This window comes from Excalfactoria chinensis, chromosome 13, assembly GCF_039878825.1.
Source record: "Excalfactoria chinensis isolate bCotChi1 chromosome 13, bCotChi1.hap2, whole genome shotgun sequence".
NCBI lineage: Eukaryota > Metazoa > Chordata > Aves > Galliformes > Phasianidae > Excalfactoria > Excalfactoria chinensis.
This window is the reverse complement of record NC_092837.1, coordinates 4,322,119-4,341,570: the sequence shown is the minus strand read 5'-3', so window position 1 is coordinate 4,341,570 and position 19,452 is coordinate 4,322,119. Positions and strand designations below refer to the sequence as shown.

General features: G+C 44.8%; 1 protein-coding gene across 4 annotated transcripts in view; it reads left to right on the top strand.

Moving 5' to 3' along the window:
• Positions 1–19,452, top strand: part of RASGEF1C (RasGEF domain family member 1C) — a 69,619-nt gene that overhangs the window by 37,864 nt on the left and 12,303 nt on the right. For all 4 annotated transcript variants that reach the window (XR_011905176.1, XR_011905175.1, XM_072348079.1 and 1 more), the window contains exons 2-10: positions 946–1,128; positions 2,628–2,750; positions 5,313–5,450; positions 10,159–10,371; positions 13,277–13,351; positions 16,141–16,233; positions 16,919–17,021; positions 17,129–17,208; positions 17,627–17,722. Coding sequence is in view for 2 of the 4 variants with exons in the window: in XM_072348079.1 (XP_072204180.1) it covers positions 952–1,128; positions 2,628–2,750; positions 5,313–5,450; positions 10,159–10,371; positions 13,277–13,351; positions 16,141–16,233; positions 16,919–17,021; positions 17,129–17,208; positions 17,627–17,722 (1,098 nt within the window). In the remaining 2 variants the exon portion in view is untranslated. The remainder of the gene's footprint in view (positions 1–945; positions 1,129–2,627; positions 2,751–5,312; positions 5,451–10,158; positions 10,372–13,276; positions 13,352–16,140; positions 16,234–16,918; positions 17,022–17,128; positions 17,209–17,626; positions 17,723–19,452) is intronic.

Here is a 19,452-nt window from a genome sequence, read left to right as displayed (position 1 = left end):
TGGAGGTGCTTTCAAGCCCTCATGGTGAGACCCGTCCTCCCTCCACACCATCTCAAAAAGAAACCAAAACAGCTTTGCTCAATGGAGGAAACAGCTAAAGCTGATTGTAAGCCATGGGACTGAGGTAGAGCCTAGAACACAAGCTGAAAAACTGAAATATGGCAAGCTTGAAGCGGGCTGCATACTCAGAGCTTACCCAGCCTCCTTTCCAAAGGTACTGAGGACTTTGCTGCTCTCGTGAAGTCGATGAGTGCTCAGGATCTTTCTGAAGCATATATTTAGTACCTAAGTATAGATCTAGGGCTGACTAACTTCAGGCTCCAAAAACAGCGTAGGTGTCTGCCTTCTCCCTTTTCCTCATTTCTCTTTCCTTTGCCCTTTAATCTCTTGATCAGATTGCACGTTCCCTGCTCCCTCCAACTCTTTCCTTTTTTCTATCCTCCTCCACTTGACATCTGCTCCTGCTGCCGCCCCTCGCCCACTCTGATGGCTCTCCTGGAGTGACACCCCTTTTCTCTCCCTCTCTCACCTTCAGTCCTCCCTGCCTCATTCTCAGAGAGGCAGAGGATTAAAGCAGCAGCTCAGCACTGCTCACCTTGAGACCTCCCAGCTCCAAGTGTCAGGTGCCCCATCTCTCTTGTGCGGGGCTGGTGGCAGAAAGAGGAGTTGCCATAAGGGCTCTTGACTGGAGTGGGAGCCCAGAGCAGCCACCATCATCTTCTGTACCAAAGGTATAAGCCAAAATAGCCCATTTTCCTCTGTATTTCCCACCACAGGTGTAATCCACTAATGACAACTCTAAAAGAAGATGTAATGAAAGGATAATGTTAATTTTGCAAACAGGAAACTCTCATTAGTGGCTTCTGATTTTGCAGACAACCAGAATACAGCTGTGGCTGTGAATCTGATGGATCTTTGCCTGACGTGAGCTTCTCTGTGTTGCAGGAAGGCATGCCCCAAACGCTGAGTTCTACCAGTATGTTTACCCCATGTAGCTTCAGCCCTCATCTACATACTTCAAAAGAAGATGAACAAGGAGGACTTATCTTCCAGGATGGAAACCTTACCTCAGCATCTCTGGATGCTCTAATCCAGCATCTCATACCTACCACTGATTACTACCCTGAGGTAAGCAATTCACAGTATAATAAACAGTTTAATTTTGATGAATCGAGATAGCGCTTTATGCTAAAGTGCAGATGCGTTTGATTTTGAATTAAGAGGGGTAATTTAAAAGCTGGGTAAATTAATGCACTGCTTTAAATGCTGTTTCAACATTATGGATTTGATTCCTTGAAAAAGTAGATCCCAAAGTTGATGCTGCCTTTAAATAAGAGAACAGAGTGGGATAAAAAAATCCATGGTGACAATGGAATAGTGATCTGTCAGTAGGGGAACTTCAAAAGTAGCAGTGCATCCCAGGGAGGGTCAGATGAAGGCAGAAGCAATTCAGGTCTGAACTGGCAATCGGTTGTAGCTGTTCAAGTTGTCCAGGTGTCACTGTAGTTACAAAGCATTCCCTCCGTGACAACAGAAGTGCTGCTTCTGGTGGCTTCATAACGTACGTAGGGTTATACTTGTGCTCACAGTGACTTTGCAGTCACCGGACAATGGGATGCAGATCCTAATCCTCACTCCATCAGCGAATACTCAGTGTTTCTTCACTACTTAATGTGAGGATCTGTAGTGGAAGAAGGTTTATGGTCCTGAAAGCCATTGACTTTACCGGATTCTGCACATACTCAGCGGAATTCGGAACAGAGCTTTACTGGAAGACTTTCAAGTGCTAAAATGTCTCCATGGAAAGGTTTGTATCACAAAGCACCAGAGTAGCATTGACTTCTAGGCAGTTTCCAGGTCTACTAAAGTTATCAATGCAGAGCAGACAGCATGTTTTAAATTACCCACAGCTCAATTTCTGATCAGCTAAAAATAAGTAATAAAGAAGCATGTTAATTATAAGAGAACAGAAAGGCAATAAAATAGGTAATGGGCAGATTAGGCTGTGAGATTTTCATTAAGCAATGTGTGATATGAAATATTACACCCGCTGCTCAGGAGCATGGCTGGGTCTGGGGGAAAGAAGATAATCCAGGCACCAGGAGGGGATGGGAAGCAGATTTCTGAAGATTCATGCATGTATTTTAATTTCACTGCAGGAAGACTTTAAATAGTCCAAGCATTTATCCAACAGGCCTGCTTCCCTCAGCTTTCAGATAGAAGGCTGCATGTGGCATAGTTTGGCTGATAGAAACGTTGGGGAATAGCAGAATAAATGCAGTGTTCCCTTATGGAGGCTGGGTGAGACTGCAGGGCAGAAGCAAAGTATGATTGACCTCAGGGTTTCTGAGCTCACAACCCAGTACAGCATAGGGATGCCTGAGTCTACACATTCTGTCTTCACTGGACTCTGTGCATTCCTGGTGGTGCTGTCTCCAGTACCTGGGCCAGCTTTGTTATGGAGGTAGGAGATGCTGCTGCTTCCTGCACCCATTGTAACTGGTTCCATTTTAAGGGCCAGGAATCCTTCTGCCTTCTGGACACTCAGCTCTGTCCTATCTGTTCCAGTGGAAATACAACCACAGAGTGTATGGTTTATAGTAGGTCTGCTTGTTTGTCTCCCACAGAAAGCCTATATCTTTACATTCCTGCTGAGTTCCAGACTCTTCATTGAACCCCACGAGCTTTTGTCCCGAGTTTGTCACAAGTGCATTGAGCAGCAGCGGCTGGACGACCCTGTGCTGGACAAGGTTAGTTCATCATTTCAACAGGCCAAGTCTGGTGATCCGGTGTGTGACTTTGCTTCCTTTTGAATCGAATGAAACTTTCTTATAATGATGGTTATTGCTGAGATCCTGACATTGAGGGATCTTGGTATCCAAGAGCATCTCTTTATCCAAGAGCAGCACTCCAGGCACCAGTCACTTCAGATCTTCTTCTGATTTCCCTTTCCCCCATCTCAGTCTTCCCAGGTGACTTTCCTTCTTAACTTCTTTAAGGCTTTGATGAAGCCTGCGGGTTGCAAGGAGGTAGGACGTAAACCTCACACACTGTCAATTGCAGATGTCAGCACACCGCTCCCTCCCCCATTTTTCTTAATGCATCTGCCCTTTCTCTTTCTTGCTTTTGGTACAGAATGTAACAGTTCCCCTTGGCTTTACCTGTCACTGTGAACACCACATAACAGCATGCAGCTTCCCACTAACCCCTCAGTGCCAGCACTGACAGATTGTCTGCATGGCCGTGCTGCAGAGCGGCGCTGTCTGGCACACCAGGAATGAGCTGAAGCAGTAGTGAGGCTGCAACAAGCAAACAGAATGAGCAAATCCAAGCTGTTAGTGAGTCACAGCTCCTCCTGTTTTGCCCAAGCAACTGTGCAGACTGGTACTGTGTACAATAACAGACGTGCATCCTCTGGCAGTCGTGCAGGCACTGCGGTGCAGATGGATGCCACTGGATCCCATTCAGTGGCAGATTCCACCTGAGCTCTCCTCAGTGCATTGATGAAGACCTCTCCAGTACAACACCTGGAATAGGAGCTGCATTTGAGTGCAGCGTAAGGGAGAGGAAGGTGAATCAGTTGCAATTTTCCAAAAAAGAGCCTAAAATTCTGGAATGATTTTCAGGATCAGCCTTCCCAGCACAGAAACACGATGACATCAAAATGCTCCTTTACCAATATCTGAACATGTGTGCTTGTTTCACCCAGGGAACTGTTGGCATGAGTAACAGGATGATCTCTGCCTTTGCTACACAGTACAGCCAGCCAGTGTGGAAGTCTAGCATGTAGGCTGCACGTACAGCGTGAGTTAGAACTATCTGTGTGAGGTGCAGCGTCCAAGCCAGTTTTTGTTGAGGTGTGATGGATTCTGTTCTCTGGTGCCACTCCAGGATGCAAATTTAGGAGAATGAAATTGTGAACGTTCCAAAGTTTCGCTGCTCGTTTCAAGAAATTCAAAGTGTTACAAAGAACTCCCATCCTGCCTAAAGTGAATCCGCATTCTGGACATCCCTGCAGTAATGTGCAGGCGGTGGGACACAGCTGATTTTATGTCACTGGGAGTGGGCCTGACCTCGAAGCTTTACACACAAGTGACCTCCCATCTCCTGAGCCGTGTCCTGTGACTTGCACAACGTCCTCTCCTTCAGTTCAGAATAGCAGTTTAGTTTGTACAGCTGGATCAAATGTCTCCCCAGACCTTTGCAGTTTCCAATAAAGCCTTCCCTGTAGCAGCCACCTGCTGGTCTTTGCGAGTGAGCTTAATGCTAGCTGACAGCAGTTATTTTTAGAGATGTGGTTCGTTGAAACTTGTTGTTGGTGGAAAGCTGAAATACGCATTTCAACCACCTTGGTTGAAAACCAGAGACTCGAGAGTATAATTTTCCCTGATTACAGGGTATGCTTTAGCTACAGTACGTAGGATGCAGAAGAAGGCTGTTTGTTTTGGTCTATGTTTTCTGTAAATAAAAGTGCAGTTTCTTGTTTAACGCAATTTCCTCTTCCCTTGTTCTTGGATAACAGAGGATGAAAGCTCTGGAAGCAGCTGCACTGGCTGTCTGTTGAGATAACACTAAGGCACCAGTTGTGCCGTGCCCCACATTTCCCTCCTTGCCCTGCATCGTCCTGACTATTCTTGCTGCTGCATCCTCAGATAAAACACACCAAAAGCATAGTGGGCACCAGCTGTGTGTTATGTGAGTGAGTGTCCTTGTCTTATCATGACCTTAAGCTCTTGCTGAAGAGCAGCATTGCCACCAGTTCAGGTAAAGCTGCCAAAGTGCTGGTGTGTCCATCTGCTCTTCCTCATGTTATGTCTGCCACTGGTCACTGAGGTGTTTTTTCCATCCAGACAGAAAGAAAAGCAGCAGCAAAAGACTCACCACTTGGTTGGTCAAGAAGTAAACTACAGTCAGGTTCTTTTTCAGAGTGGATGAAAGCAGAGGAGGGTTGTGAGTTCCAAAAGGAACAACACATGGTTCGAATCATCAGAAAAGCCTGTTGTTTTTAAAGAAGGTACAAAGGTTGCACCAACAAAATGTCCACAGCCAGCCACAAACAGACCAATTGCATGTGCAGAATACTTAAAGCTGCATGTAAAACAGATAGCTACGTATGCATCTACGTGCTGGTATATTTGCATGCCAAAACGTGTCATTCGTGCACCACGCTGTTTGTTTGCATGTGTGCAGATTTTGTAGGTGCAACTGCAGGTGCCTTCTTTGAAAATCTGGACCCACATGCAGAAAGATGCTGGAACTTCAATGGCTGAACACGTTTCGATCCCCGTGCATTGTTCTGCTTTCCATTTCAGGCGCGGATCAGAAAATTCGGACCCAAAATCTTACAGTTGCTGACGGAGTGGACGGAAACATTCCCGTATGACTTCCAGGAAGAGCGGATGATCGGCCATCTGAAAGACATGATTCACAGGATAGCCCCGTGCGATGAGGTGAGGATGGCTGACCCGAGGCATTGCGTGAAAGCGTTAACTTCGGTTTCCCACTTGGTTCATCCCTTTCCTCTGGACAATCAGTTCTGTTCCCCTTGATGGTTAAAACCTGTAGTAGCTTCCCTGAAAATCATGTCTCTCTTGTGGTGGTGACGCGGGGACACATCGCAGTGATCAATAGAACTCCTTGACTGCACCTTTCTTTCTAAAAGAACACTGCTGCCATCTCAGTGATAGAAGATCTGAGACGTGGTATGGACTGAAAGCGTGGTTAGAATTCAAACAGCAACAGCGATGTGCTCTCCCAAGTTACAGCCTACAAGAAGAATGAATTATCGTGACTTGAGAGCAACCACCCTGCACAAGCAATGGCTTAGGGAGCACTTCGTGGTGTTTGATACAGTGCGTGAGGGGAGGAAGAAGCAGCCAGTCAAGCAACGTTGTGGGGCTAAAAAATATTATCAAAGTCCATGCGATCTGTGGGCCCAGACTGTGGAATCCAGACTGTTTTGCTGATATTGTGAGATAGCAAGGGACCATTCTTACCTTTAAAAAAACACATTTATGGATGTGTAACTTCTCTGCGAGCATAGAAGTGGCAGAAGACAGCAGTGTGTGGCCCTCTGGGCAGAAACTCAGTTTAGACAGTAGGTCTTATTATTCAAAGAAACAGGCTGTGTGTGTGGCAGAGCAGGACATGGGGAACAGAACATCTGGGAGACCTGCTTGTAAACTCAGGTGGGTGAAACCCATAGATTAATTCAGCAACATTAAAAGTACCGCAAAGTCCACATAGGAGCAAATAGCATATAGAGAGTCTCTAATTACTTCTGGGTTAACCATGGGAACTCAGTTCCATGGGCTACCCCAAGGCCTGGCCTCAGGGCACAGATGTATGCAATTTGGTATAACAAAAAGCGCAGCACCCGTGGGGTCAAAAAAAGGAATTAGCAGAGTTGCAGGATAATGAAAAGGAAGTTGAACTCTCCTACCCACGTGAAACATGAGAGCAATGGAAACAGCTGCTCTTGGGCTGGGCTGGCATCACAGCTGGCAGCTCTGGGTGGCTGTCGGCTGGCATGGCTCTGCTGACTGGCCTGCAGGGATGGAGGATGGGAAGAGGAAGCTGTGCCGTGCTGCGCTGGAGGTGGAGGAAACAAAAAGGGCTGCCAGAAGAGGCCACAGTGACCTCAGATTCGTGGATTCGAGCAGCTGAAACTCTCCCTGGCAATGAACTTGCTCCATCCAGCCACCAAAAAAAGGGGCATCAGCATCTGAAGTGAGAGAAACCTGTACAGAACTGCCTAAGTCATGTCCTCTGGAAAGAGGGAAGCAGCCCGTAGGGCAGTCAGTAGGGGCTTTATGGGCACAGAGAAAACTCTTTTAAAGGCAGCTGCTTCATGTTAAGTTGCTGCCCTGGAAAAGAGCCATAAGTGGTCAAGGTAAGCTTTCTGTGTACAAAGCAGGCCTTAATTTGCCTAACTTGGACCAATGCTGCCCACCTTTGCTCTGGAAGGTGCATAGCTGCTCACTGATGTTCGTGGGTGTTGGGTGGACCTCTGGCTGGACTAGCTTCAAGTCATTACTTTACAAATCCAGCTAGGATTCATAATTGCAAGTGATTATGCCTGAGCAAAATCAATAATTAATTTAAGGAACAGCTCGTATCCTGCAGATACAAATTTCTTTTGTTTTTTTTTAAGTAGCAGCACGAAAGAGTGGTTGTTCCCATTAGCTGTTTGGAAAGAAGTTGTTCCCATTGTGGATCATAGAAATGAAAGATTGAAAGATTTGTGAGGTCATCTAGTCCATGTAGGTTAATGCAGGATTTTCCCCTGCAGTGTATGCTTCTGTCCTTTGTAGAGTCCACTTTCCAAAGGCTCTGTGATGTGCTTATAAAGGTGTCCATGCTGAGAGGCATTTCTTGGTAAGTGCTGTGATTTGCATTTAGAGTTAGAAATTTTAATTAGAATTTGAGCTCCTAAGCCACCTGCTGATGCCTGCCATCTTCAGAGAAACTTTCCCAGTTAAGAATGAAACATTTGCTTTTAATATTAAACAGAAGGATGCTTCTTTTGACTGTTAATGTGGCAGCAGTGAAATAAATGATAGAGTCCAGCATGCAGCTCCAGTACAACGGGGGGTCACTTTGTGTCAAGGTAATTATCAGCTCGCTAAAGGTAATGAACAATATTGTTTTCAATTTGTGAACATAACTTAAAGAAAGCAAGAACTGCTTTTAAAAGGGCAAAAGCAGGATTCATTTTTTTCTCCCCCAACACACAACCAGGTTTCTAAGTGAGTCTCCTCAAGAACTCTGTTCTGTGAATTATTCTTATTGTGTCCACTGTCTGTCTCTCATTTCATCCTGTTATCTGGTTGGGTTGCTCAGACCTTTGGTTACTGTTGTCTATATCTGTATCTATCTTTTTGTACCATATTCCCTATGAAACGAGATGAAAGTAGATCTCTTGATGACTTTATTGAAAGACTCACTAAGCATCAGTGCCATTCAAACCATTCTGCTTTTTGTCTTGTCACCCAAACAGTGAAGAATTTAACGGGCAAAGATTCCTTATCCAAAGTCATTTTTGAAAGAGAACTGGATTTTCAGCTGCAGGTTCTTTAGCCGAATGCTTTATATGCCACGGAAAACTTCACTTCTGTGTCCCCCCAGTCAATTCCCATGTTTACAAAATGTGTTCATAGAATGCTGAAATGTTTCCTTATTTGAGTTTCCACTCAAAATAGCATTCTAATCATAGAACTTGATAAGCTGTGCTGAGTTTTGCAAACACACCTGGATGTAAACTGGAGAAGTATTTAGATGGTACTCAGTAGTTTGGGTCCAGGATGGCCTCTGTAAATCAAAAGTGTGATCATCTATTTGGGAGAGGAATTGCATGAAGACCACTGGTCTGTTTTCCTTGGAACCAGTATAGATCAGTAACTGAAAGAACAATTCTTAGTTTTTTTTATAATATTTCAGTGATTTGCTTATACATCTTCCTCGCTTGATTTTTCACTCATGCTCCATGATTTTGAGACCTGTATGGATGTTCTCCAAGACAAATCCCTCCTACCTTCTAGGTTACTACTTCCCTTATGAATCTTTAGCAAGGTAGTCTGACTTTATACTGCTTCTCTGGCCAGTGCTCCAGCTTGGCGCAAAGGAATGTCTTCCTTGGTTGAACTGAAAGGTACCTCAGTGATGTGAAAACTTCTGCTGGAAGAGCTGTGCCAATATGGCAAAACATTGCATCACATGTTGAAACACTTGTAATTTTCCGAGAGTTTCCAGCCTCAGACTTGTAATGGAAACAGGGTTCATGGAAGCATGTTATTCTTCACTACTTCCAGCATGCAGGTGGGATGCTACGTATACGAGAATACTGACTTCAGCAGCTAAAACTGAAGTCTTCCTACAGAAGTCTGGAGAAGACACAGGCTGTTTCTGAGCCATTCCCAAGTGTGCACTGGGCTGTGACTCAGGTGTGTGTTGGCTTCACGAGATGTCAAACTCCAGCCAGGTCCTTGATGCGATGATAAGAACTGCATAGAGAGTGCCAGGCTGTACATCTGTTGTACAGTACAGATGTAACAGAAGAGGGCTCCGTGCCGGCTCTGGTTTCACACTGGCAGATTACAAACGGATGTTACTGGCAAGGTGATGTTACTTAAATCTGCTCACATAGACAGCGTGGAGTTATCCCAGTTGTGAGCAGCCAGACTATCTTTGTGCTGGGATTGGAGCTGATAGTAGGCCAGCCTGGAAGCTGTTTTCCCAAGTGACTGCCCTCTGAAATCCAGCTGTCATACCCACGCTCGATGCTCCATTGGCTGGGAAAGCACACAAGGCCTCGCTGTGGAGGAACACCTCGGTACGGTACACCTGTGCTCCGTGTGAAGTTCTAGCCCAAGGACTTTTCCAATTAATCCTTGCTTTCAGAGCCCATCCACCAGCTCTCTCAGTTTTATAATGTCTGCATCTGTCATTCATGAGGAGTTGAAAGCATTTTTATCTACCCATCCTCCATGGCCAGCAGCTCTGCTCTTTTCCTGCACAGAGCTGCTCCATCTCTGAGAGGAACCTGCACAACTTAGTAATGATCATCCTGCTGAGCGTACTGCTGTGCCTGGAATATCTTATGAGCGTCTTTCACTAGCAATTAACATTTTGGATATTAAATACTCACGGCTACTCCAACTGGGTAAAAAGTAACAGTGTGCTTCAGCTGCTCTCAGCAAAAAAGGACGGAGAGAAAAGCTTTAAAAACACTTCTTATTCCCAATAAGTAAAAGCTGACTAGCAACTATTATTAACAGAGTTCTCGGGCAATGTGTCACTGACATAAAGGATGGGTACCGAATGCTGCTCTGCTCCAGAAAGCTGGAATAACTCATGTTGTAGCATTCTGTTTCCTCTGCTCCCTGCAGCACGGGTGTTGGCAGCAATAAGTGAGTATTAGTGCCAACCCAGCCCACCAGCCCTGCTTGCCTCTTCTGCAGACTGCAGTCTGTTTCTGCGGTCTGGAGCACAGAACTGTAATTAAGCCGACTGATTGTTCTGAAATAGGCATGTTGAAAATAAAATGATGACCTGTTGCTGGCTTAGGAATACTTTGCAGAAGGTAAAATGCAGCTTAAAAATGTACCTTCATCAAGTTCTGTGGGTGGTTTACGTTTCTTTCTCTCCCTGTCTCTCTAGGCCTACTGGAAAAAGATGAATCAGCTTTTGCAGACCCTGAATCAGAAGCTCGCCACCCTCAGCCATGGGCAGGAAGGGATTGTCAAGATCAATGCTGCTGTCTCTGATAAACTGGTTGCCTTTAAAAGTAAACCTCCATCAATTCAGAGAGAAATCCTGAGCGTCTGCAGTGACCCTTACACTCTGGCTCAGCAGCTGACGCACGTGGAACTGGTACGTGGGGATGGTTTCCAACTTTCACAGTCTGAGATATTATTTTAAGCCATCAGCTGCTAAGTATTCCAGACACAACCAAAGAGAGTCTGCGCTGCTGCAGCACTTTGCACTGCTGTATCAGCACTGCAGTATGAGGCAGGGTCGGAAAGGTTAAGGGATGCCTGGGAAGTGAGAAATTACCAGAGTGTTCCTGTGCGTTTTGGGGCACATCACTTTACCTTTTGAGCTTCCTTTGTCGTTAAATGTGAGTCTTTGTTCCAAGAAGGTGAACGAGGCTTCTGTAAGGTACTTGCTTTGAGCTATAAGACCTGAAGGTGCTGAAGGTGAAATGGCTGATCAGTAGCTCATTTGTTAATTGGGAAGAAATTTTAACTCAAATCCATTCCCACAGATACATAAAGCATCTGAGTTGCCTCCAGTGTTTTTCTTTCTTCCCTTTGTTACTTTGAGCATGGACATACAAGGGTGTGCAAATACCAGAAATGCTCCCCACTCCCAAACATAGTCCTGCTGTTTCCTTCCTTGGACTGCAGTCCACTCTCCAACAGACTCTGGATGGTAAATGCACCAAGATCTTTGCCAGAGAGTTGTGTTGCACACCTTTCTGCCAGGTTCAGGTCCTCCGTGGCTGTTCGCAGAACACAAAAAGTCATTGCTGCCATCTGCAGATCTTCTGATGTTGTAGAGGCTCCCTACTGCCTGTCCTCCCATGGACAGTGTTCATTCTAGAGGTGAAGGCTGGAAAAATTTACCATGAAATGAATTGTGGTTTGGAGGGAATATTGTGAAGTTAAACGTAGGGATTCTGGAAATAGCTCATATTGTATTTGTGAAGAAGTGGAATAGCTCAGAAATCCCTAATTTTGGATCATCTTCTCACCTTGGTTAGTTTTCAGAACATGCAGCTTTGGCTCCCTTAGCTATATGTAGTTTATGCCAGAAAATACAAGTCCTTTTGCCTGGAGGTGTTCTTCTTGCTTTTCCTTTCCTCTGCAATACAAGTGTGCTCCAAGGAGTCCCTATATTCAGATTACACTTTTAAAACTGATACAGCCAAAGATTTTCATACCACTTTAATCATTGCTCCCTACCTTCTCTTTCACTTACTGCATCTGGTACACCAAATACATTGCACTGAAACTGTCAGATGCTTATTTGTTAGCAAGAAGTATTTCTTTATTCAATAGCAGTTATTTGTGTTTAAGAGCTCTGTGCAGCTACCAGTGGCGTGGTGAGCAGACAAGAGGAATACCCCAAGAGCAGCCATAGCATTTTCACCTACACAAAACCGCCACTGATTTTAATGCTACCTGAGTGCCCTACAATTAGGCTGTATGAATTCCAAAGTATTTCTACTGAAATGCTTTGTGTGACTTACAACCTGCTGAAAATATGTTTCTAATAAGCACGTTAAAGGCCATGTCAAATAAGAAGGGACATATTTCCTGTGCCATTAAAAATACTGCCTTTGGTATCTTGTAACCTGGGGGGTCATGTTAATGACTTAGTTTTCATGCCAAAGCATTTTGGAGACTGTACAGTAATGATCTCCTTGGGTATTAAGGAAACCAGCCCCCATCTGCTGACTCCTGGGCTGTTGTGCTGTTGTGAGCTGGGCTGCCCATCTCTAGCTCAAGTCACTGCTACTATATTCTTCCTTTTATAGACAATGTAAGTGATCTTCTGTCTCGTTTCTGTAGAATTGTGCTAATGGGCAGAAGCAGAAGTCAAAGGGAGTTAAGGAGCATATTTGGAAACATAGCCCTGAGGGCCTAGTTCATTAAGACATAAGCTGAGTAGGCTCGATGGCAGCTATTGTAATTAATAGTGACTGCTGTAAAACACCACATCTTATTTCACGTACTTTTCTTGGTATCTTTTGGGTTAATTGATATGATAGATACAAAATCTCAGAGAAATAGCTGAGTTCCCACTGGCAGTGGTGAAGCTCTGTTAGCAGTCAGCATACACTGCTGGAACACCCAGACACACCTGCCCTGACAGTACATTTCAGAAGCACTGACAGCTGCTTGGCTCCTCCAGGGCTGCCATTGATGAATAAACCTTCCACAAAACAGTGTCCACTTGTGTCAGCAAGGTTGGGCCCTCTGGGGAACCAAAGGGAGCTCCCATAGAGGCAGAATCATGAGTGACAGGGTATTTTTTTAGTCCACGGTGCCCATTGTGGTCTTTTAGTCCTGATGCAGAGGAATGAAACCACTCTCCTTCCCAACCAATGGCTGCTGGTCTGACTGAAATTGCCATGTTTCTTCAGGATCTGGTGGAGATGAACTGTCCTTTACTAAGAGAGATCTGGGTGCTTTATTCACTCTTGTTTTGGATAGTGCCTGGGACGCTCTCCAGTGTAAGCAATGACTGTAATGTAAGCACACGCATCTCTCATGCCTTCCCCAGTGGCACACAGCCAGCCCCCCAGGGCATCACCTGAGCTTGGCTGGTAGGGAAGCAGGGTCAGAGCACAGTGCAGCTGACAACAGATTGCTATGGTTACCAGAGCTCAGTATTTCTGCCATGTGAACAACTGGGTAACACAGCCATTGAGAAATGCTGGGCAGCAGTAGGTCTGTGGCAGCTCCAAGCACAGAACTGAGGTCTTGCTGCCTCCCAGATGAGGCCTCGAGCATCAGCACCTTTCTGTTTGAGCAATGAATAGAGCTCTTGCTGTGTTTTCTCAATAACAAGACATATTTTTTCTACTTTCTACTGAAATAACTCTAATTGTTCTTATCAGTGTAAGCATCTCATGCTGGTTGGCTGTCTGCAAGTTCAACAATGCCATTCAGAACTTAAAGATAACGGGAAGGTTTTAGGAAGAGAAACAACAGGCATTGTAGAGTGCTTTCTCATTTCTTCCTGTCTCTCTTTTCTGTCCCTCTAATAGGAGAGGCTAAGTCACATTGGACCTGAAGAGTTTGTGCAGGCATTTGTACATAAGGACCCTCTGGATGGCACCAAGGTATGTTCTGTCTGCGTACAAAGTATCTCCTACAATAACTGATGAACTGATGTGATCCATAAGAGCAAGCCTGGGATATCACCAGGGCAGGCCAGCTGGCAGAGCTGCGTTCTCACAGCCAGGATGGACCTGTTGGTGGAGCTCTAGCTGGCAGGTCATTGCCATTCCTTCATGGTGAGAGTGTGTCCCAGGCAGAGGGACCTACACAATGATGAAGTTCAGGCCTTTGGCTCTTCCTCTTGTTCCTAATGTTCCTTATGTTAAAGGCGTAAGGACTCTGGACATGATGTAATGGCCACAGTGTGTGCCCAGACACCACAGTACTGAGTCAGTGCGTCATGAATCAACATTCTCTTCTCTCTACACACAATAGCTTTTAACCCGGAGCACTGCAGGGAATGAAGTGCCTGATCAGGGTTTCCTCCAGAGTTCTTGGAAGCCAGTTGGAGTCTTTCCATAGGTTCCAGCGGGATTTGAAGCAGCATTTTGATGAGTGCTTCAGTAAGGAAAGAGACTTCCAGCTGGAGAGCAAGAGTCTGGTATTTCATATGCCAACAAAAAAAGAAAGAAGATGGAAAATTCTTCTCTAGAACCACAGAAGGGCTCCCAGTGAGATCATATATCAATGGCAAAATCACATCATTAGATAGTGGAAGACTTCTTGCTAAAATGTTTCACAACGAGCACCAGAATTAACTTGTAATGGGGAAGGGAGGGAGGCGTGGACAGACAAGATGCGCAGCCTTGGGATTTTTCCTTCTTGCTTTGGAGTTACAGAGATTCTGCAGTTTGTTTCAGGGAGAAAGGAATGGGCAGAGCTGGTGTCTCAGGTGTTGTGAACATTGATCACATCCTTTAGGAAAGAAGCCCTGTGTGACAAAGGTGTCTCAGAAACATGAAGCATCAGGGCAGCCAGAGCTGAGATTTCAGCATCCTGCTGTGAGCATGAGGGATGAGATTGAAAACAAAGTGTCTCGGGAAGTCATCATCTCTGTTGTGAAGTAAAATGAAAGAGATCAAATGGAGGCACTGAGTCTGAGTAAATTTTGGAAGAATAGGAGGGAGGCAGCAGTGAATGAAGTCAAACTACATAGAACCACACAGGGAAAAGGGTGCTAAGAAGGAAATGTTCCGTAATAAGCTGAAGCGGGCACAGTGGCTGTAGCTTTGCATAGAATTTGTCTGGAATTTCAAATGTAGTGGTAGAATGGAATAATACCAAGATATGAAGAGAAACATGAAGAAACGTATGTTAAGGTGGACAGGAAGGAATTGAATGGGAGGTGGAGAGCAAATATCAAAGCATGGATACATCACTGCATTGACTTCAAAATTCAAGGCCTGTCTTCCTCCAAATAGGCTCTACTTAGTACAGAAAAGTGTTATTGGGCTTTGGCTCTGGTCTACATTCCCTCCATGTGGAGATCATTTTAAACATCATTTGTGCATGAAGGCTTCAAAAGGTTTCATTTGTGAATGTTTATCAAGCACTTTGAGAGCTGCTGATGGAAGATGCTAGGGAGGTGCTAAATGTTGTTGCCATTTATAAAGCTTAACCTTTAAAAGGCAATCTGTTTCAGCATTAAATGTGCACGTTTTAACCACGTTTTGTGGCATTAGCTGTGCTTCTTATGCCATGGCATGAAACAGTAGTGCTGTAATGGAAATACCATGTTCAGAACAAAACCAAGGTTTTTCTGCTGTAGTGGGGGGCAAAAAATACCATAGAGTGCAAGAAAAATAACTGCTATGGGTCAAGTAGGGCTGCATTGGGATTTCTTTTAGTTTGACATTCACATGGTGCTTGCCAGTGTTCACTTTTGAGATGCTTTGATACGTTTCTTTATTTATTATATAGATAGTCTTCCCATAAAATGGCTAGGAATGTCAGGCTTCAGACTGGTGGCCAAATACCATTGTACTGTGATTTCTTTCTCTAAATGAGCCTGCATACAGAATTGCAAAGGGATATTTTCTTTTAATTACCTTAATTCATATAAATCTTAATGTAAGGTACCTTAAGGTCACTTTAAGACCCAGGTTTTAGGCACCTAACTGACATAACATGGGTAATTCCATTGACATCCGTGGCTCTGTGTTCATGCATTGTGGTTTTCTTTATAAGCAGAGCGTATTTCTGGCAGCTCTGGGAGATGATCTTCTGAACAGCACCAAAATTTGGTATTCTCTGATACCCTCTAGTGGATGCTGCTGAATGTTCACATGAATCACATGAACTCTGGGGGAGCAGGGTGTCCTAGATGGAGAGTCTCAAGAGTTTAGGGCTGGAGAAAGGAGTCAAGTTCTTATAATGCCCACCAGGGTCTTCTGGCTGTGTGAACCACCCTGTCACTGTGCTGAAGTCAAACTGTCTGTGGATATCAAAGTATCTGAAGGAGTTCAGCCCAGTTTCTGCTTCCACCACCTGAATCAGCTGTGGGAATTTATGTGAAGTTTCACATAAGAAGTAAAAAAATGTGTTTCTTTGCAGTGACTCTTATTGGTGAAGTCTCCCTTGTGTGTAAGCAGCCTGTTCCAGTGCAGCCAGCAAGACAGAGCTGGGGCACTCAACAGCCTGTTATCCTGAATACTCAGGAGACTAAAGGGAAATATACTTTTTCCCATAGGGAAGCAACTAGAACTATTTCTTCTTTTGCTTTTTTCTTGTGCTAAGGCCCAGTCTTCTCTGTATGCGAGAGAGATGTGGCCAAATGATTACCTCGGTGTAATGGGTCTTTTGCCATCAGGCAGCTAACTTACATGCCTTTGTGTGTTTTTTTTCTCCCCAGCCTTGTTTCAGTGACCAGAAGACCAGTAACCTTGAGGCCTATGTGAAATGGTTCAATAGGCTTTGCTATCTCGTAGCAACAGAAATTTGCATGGTAAGTGGGAAGCGTGCAGCTCATTTTACATGTGCTTGCAGTACCAGTTTGAGGTGGTACACTAATAAGCAAACCTGGGGATTTATTTCTTCTGACCTCGCTGAGCATCAGACAGTAAGTTTTAGTAATGCTGCATTTGCAGGAGCAAGCTGATAAATGACAAACATATTACAAAACAGAGCTGGCAACACACGGGGGTACACTGTTCTATTGATGTAGTAGGAGCACAGTGTGGAATAATGAACCCTGCAGGGAGAAAAAGAGGAAAAAGTGCCTTGAATTATCCTGTGAGATTTCTGCTGGGAAAGATTCTAGTGGAGCAGTATTTGTTATCTGTCATCCTGAAGCTCTGCTGTGCATGTAAATTCCCATTGCATGGCTCTTTGTCCTGCTGCCCATTACCGGAGCTGTGCTTGTTTTGTTTTTTACACTTGGTAGACTTGGGTTTAGTTCAGTTGGCTCCATCAAAATGAAGTGGATGTTTTCTCCTTTGAAGGGAGGAACAGTAATGGGATATCCTATGTAGCTTGTGATTGGAAAGCATTGCCATCTGAAGATCTTCTGTGGGGTGGGGTGATTCCAGTCCAGCTATTAAAATGCGGATTTAGAACACAAGGTATCACTCGACCTGGTCTGCCCTCCAGTTCTGTGTATACTCATTACAAATGGTTGTGTTAATTTACAGCCTGCAAAAAAGAAACAGCGAGCACAAGTCATCGAATTCTTCATTGACGTTGCCCGAGAGTGCTTTAACATAGGGAACTTTAATTCACTGATGGCAATCATTTGTAAGTACAGCTCCTAACCAGATGTCTCCACTGGATGTAGCAAAAGGAAAAGAGGAAGTCTGACTCTCATCTGTGGCTCTTTCTTTCTCCTTCTTTCTCCCTTGTAGCTGGAATGAACATGAGTCCTGTTTCCCGGCTAAAGAAGACTTGGTCAAAAGTAAAAACAGCCAAATTTTTCATTCTTGAAGTAAGTACATAAATAAAGAACGACGTGCTGATTGAATTGTATTATTTTTCTGTATGCTTGTTTGTGAATTTCCACGTTATCCGGGTATGGGATGTTTATAGACACATTTCACAGGCAGAGGGTCAGATTCTGGCCATAGTTGTCAAGGGATGGTGAGGAAAGTATGAAGCTGTTGGCGTGTAGTGGGGTAGCAGAGCACTTGGACGTTACATGATGAGAGCCCTGGGGAGGATGGGCTGATACACAAGCAACAGTTCTCAAGCTGATGCCAGTGTTGTTTGCTCGTGGTTCATGGGCTTCTATGTGTATGTGGATTTTTGAAGATGTAGGCTTGGTTCTGTTCATGTTTTGGTACAGGTTTTGTCTCCAGAGGACTCAGGCTGCATTCTAACCACTGTGTTGTCTTTTGTGTATCTAGCACCAGATGGACCCTACTGGTAACTTCTACAACTACAGAACTGCGTTGCGGGGGGCTGCTCACAGGTCCCTCACTGCACACAGCAATAGGGAGAAGGTAGGTGTGACCACATCTCATGTACCTTCAGCTCAGTGGCGTGCATCTCTACAGAGTGTGACTGAAGCATTCAGTGCATTGCTGTCTTCTTTTCTTTGGGGCACCAGTGCGAGGCTTGTGCCCTGCTAAATGCAACTGGAAATGTAAGTCTGCAGCTGAAAGGAGTTTGAAATGGATCTCAGGGCTTTTGTGGACTTGCTGTCAGGAAGGTAGGACGGGCAGAACAACTAGAATGGATGACTTTGTTGCAAGCCTCTTGACAATTTGCATTGTTTAGATTAATAAACCAGAGGAAAAGGCATTCCAGACTAAAATGACTTTTATTTTGGCATGGAGCATCAGCCTGGCAGGCCCAGGTGGAGCTGTGTGGAGCTGTGCCTGCAGCCGTGCCAGGCAGCTTCTCTGTGCAGACAAGCCCTTTTTGTACAGCCTGTGATTTGAGATAGAGCAAAGGGCACAGCACTCAGAGGTGATGAGGTGGTTCTTCACTTACATTAGAGGAAGATGATTTACTGCAAGTCATGCAAGAGAGTGTGGTCTGAACCCATTGCAGCAAATCTGGGGTGAAAGTCTGTCCTGTTGAGTTTTCATTTCATTTGTTGCCATCTTGCTGAGCAAGAACTGAATCACCACTGTCTGTGGCAGATACGTAGCGCTCTGATCAGCTTCGTGAGATCTTAGTGCAGCACCCTACTGTTTTGTGCCTGCATATTTCTCGTTCATTTTCTTATTTCTCCATTTCATTCCCTTATTTTGTTTTGTGAAAGAGTTTGTTTTTAACATTGCAACTGCACGTAGTCATAAATTGGTGGTCTCTACACAGTGTGGGTAAGGTAGATACTGCACGAACGAGCATAGTACAGAACTGAATGCTCTCTCACTAGAGGAGTGAGAGCAAATGCTGATCTCACATCCCTGTAAATTTGATGTAAATCTGCTGAAGCTAATGGAATCTCACAGCAGTTACTGTGAAATGAGATCAGCAGCTGGTCGCAGGCTGACTCAGCTGCAAAGGGAGTGTGCTGAGCTGGTCTGAAAAGCACTTCTCAAAGATGGCTTTGGATGTTCTTTAGCAGTGGAGAAACCCTTTTAACTCTCACACAACACAGCAAGGACCTCTCAGTCTGAGGTCCTTTTGCAGTTTAATTCTTCTGTGGCCATCGTATATATTGAAGTCAGCAGCCCTGCTGTTTAATTTCCTGTGGATGTTCGCAATCTCTGACATATCTCTAGCCCTGGCTGGTTAAGGGAGAGTGGAGAGATTATTAAATTGAAAGGAATCTGTTTTACATAGGAAGAAAACCATACACTTTACCTTATGAACATAACATTAGTTCAAGAAGGTGCTCAAGCGTTTGACTTGGTAGATGGTCATGCTGGGCATCTTATGGATACAGCAGATCATGTAATTCATGCAAAGCTCTCTCATTGAAGAAACTATTTTTCTTCCCAAAGACTTGTGCTTATAACACTTTGAGATCCCAGTCCCCCCTGCCCCTCTTCCCAACAAACAGCCACCACAGAAGCACGTGTGGAAGATGCAGGCCTCCCCCATCTGCCTGGGACACACAGTGCTCTGCAGGGAGTGCAGAAATAAACCTGCCCAAGTGCAGGCTGAGAGAACAGGCAGTGAAGGAGGGAGGAAATTTCATGCAGAATTGGGTCTGCTTGTTAGGAACTGTCTGGTTTTATCTATGCAGTCAGCTGACCTCGGCCAAATCCCAAATTAA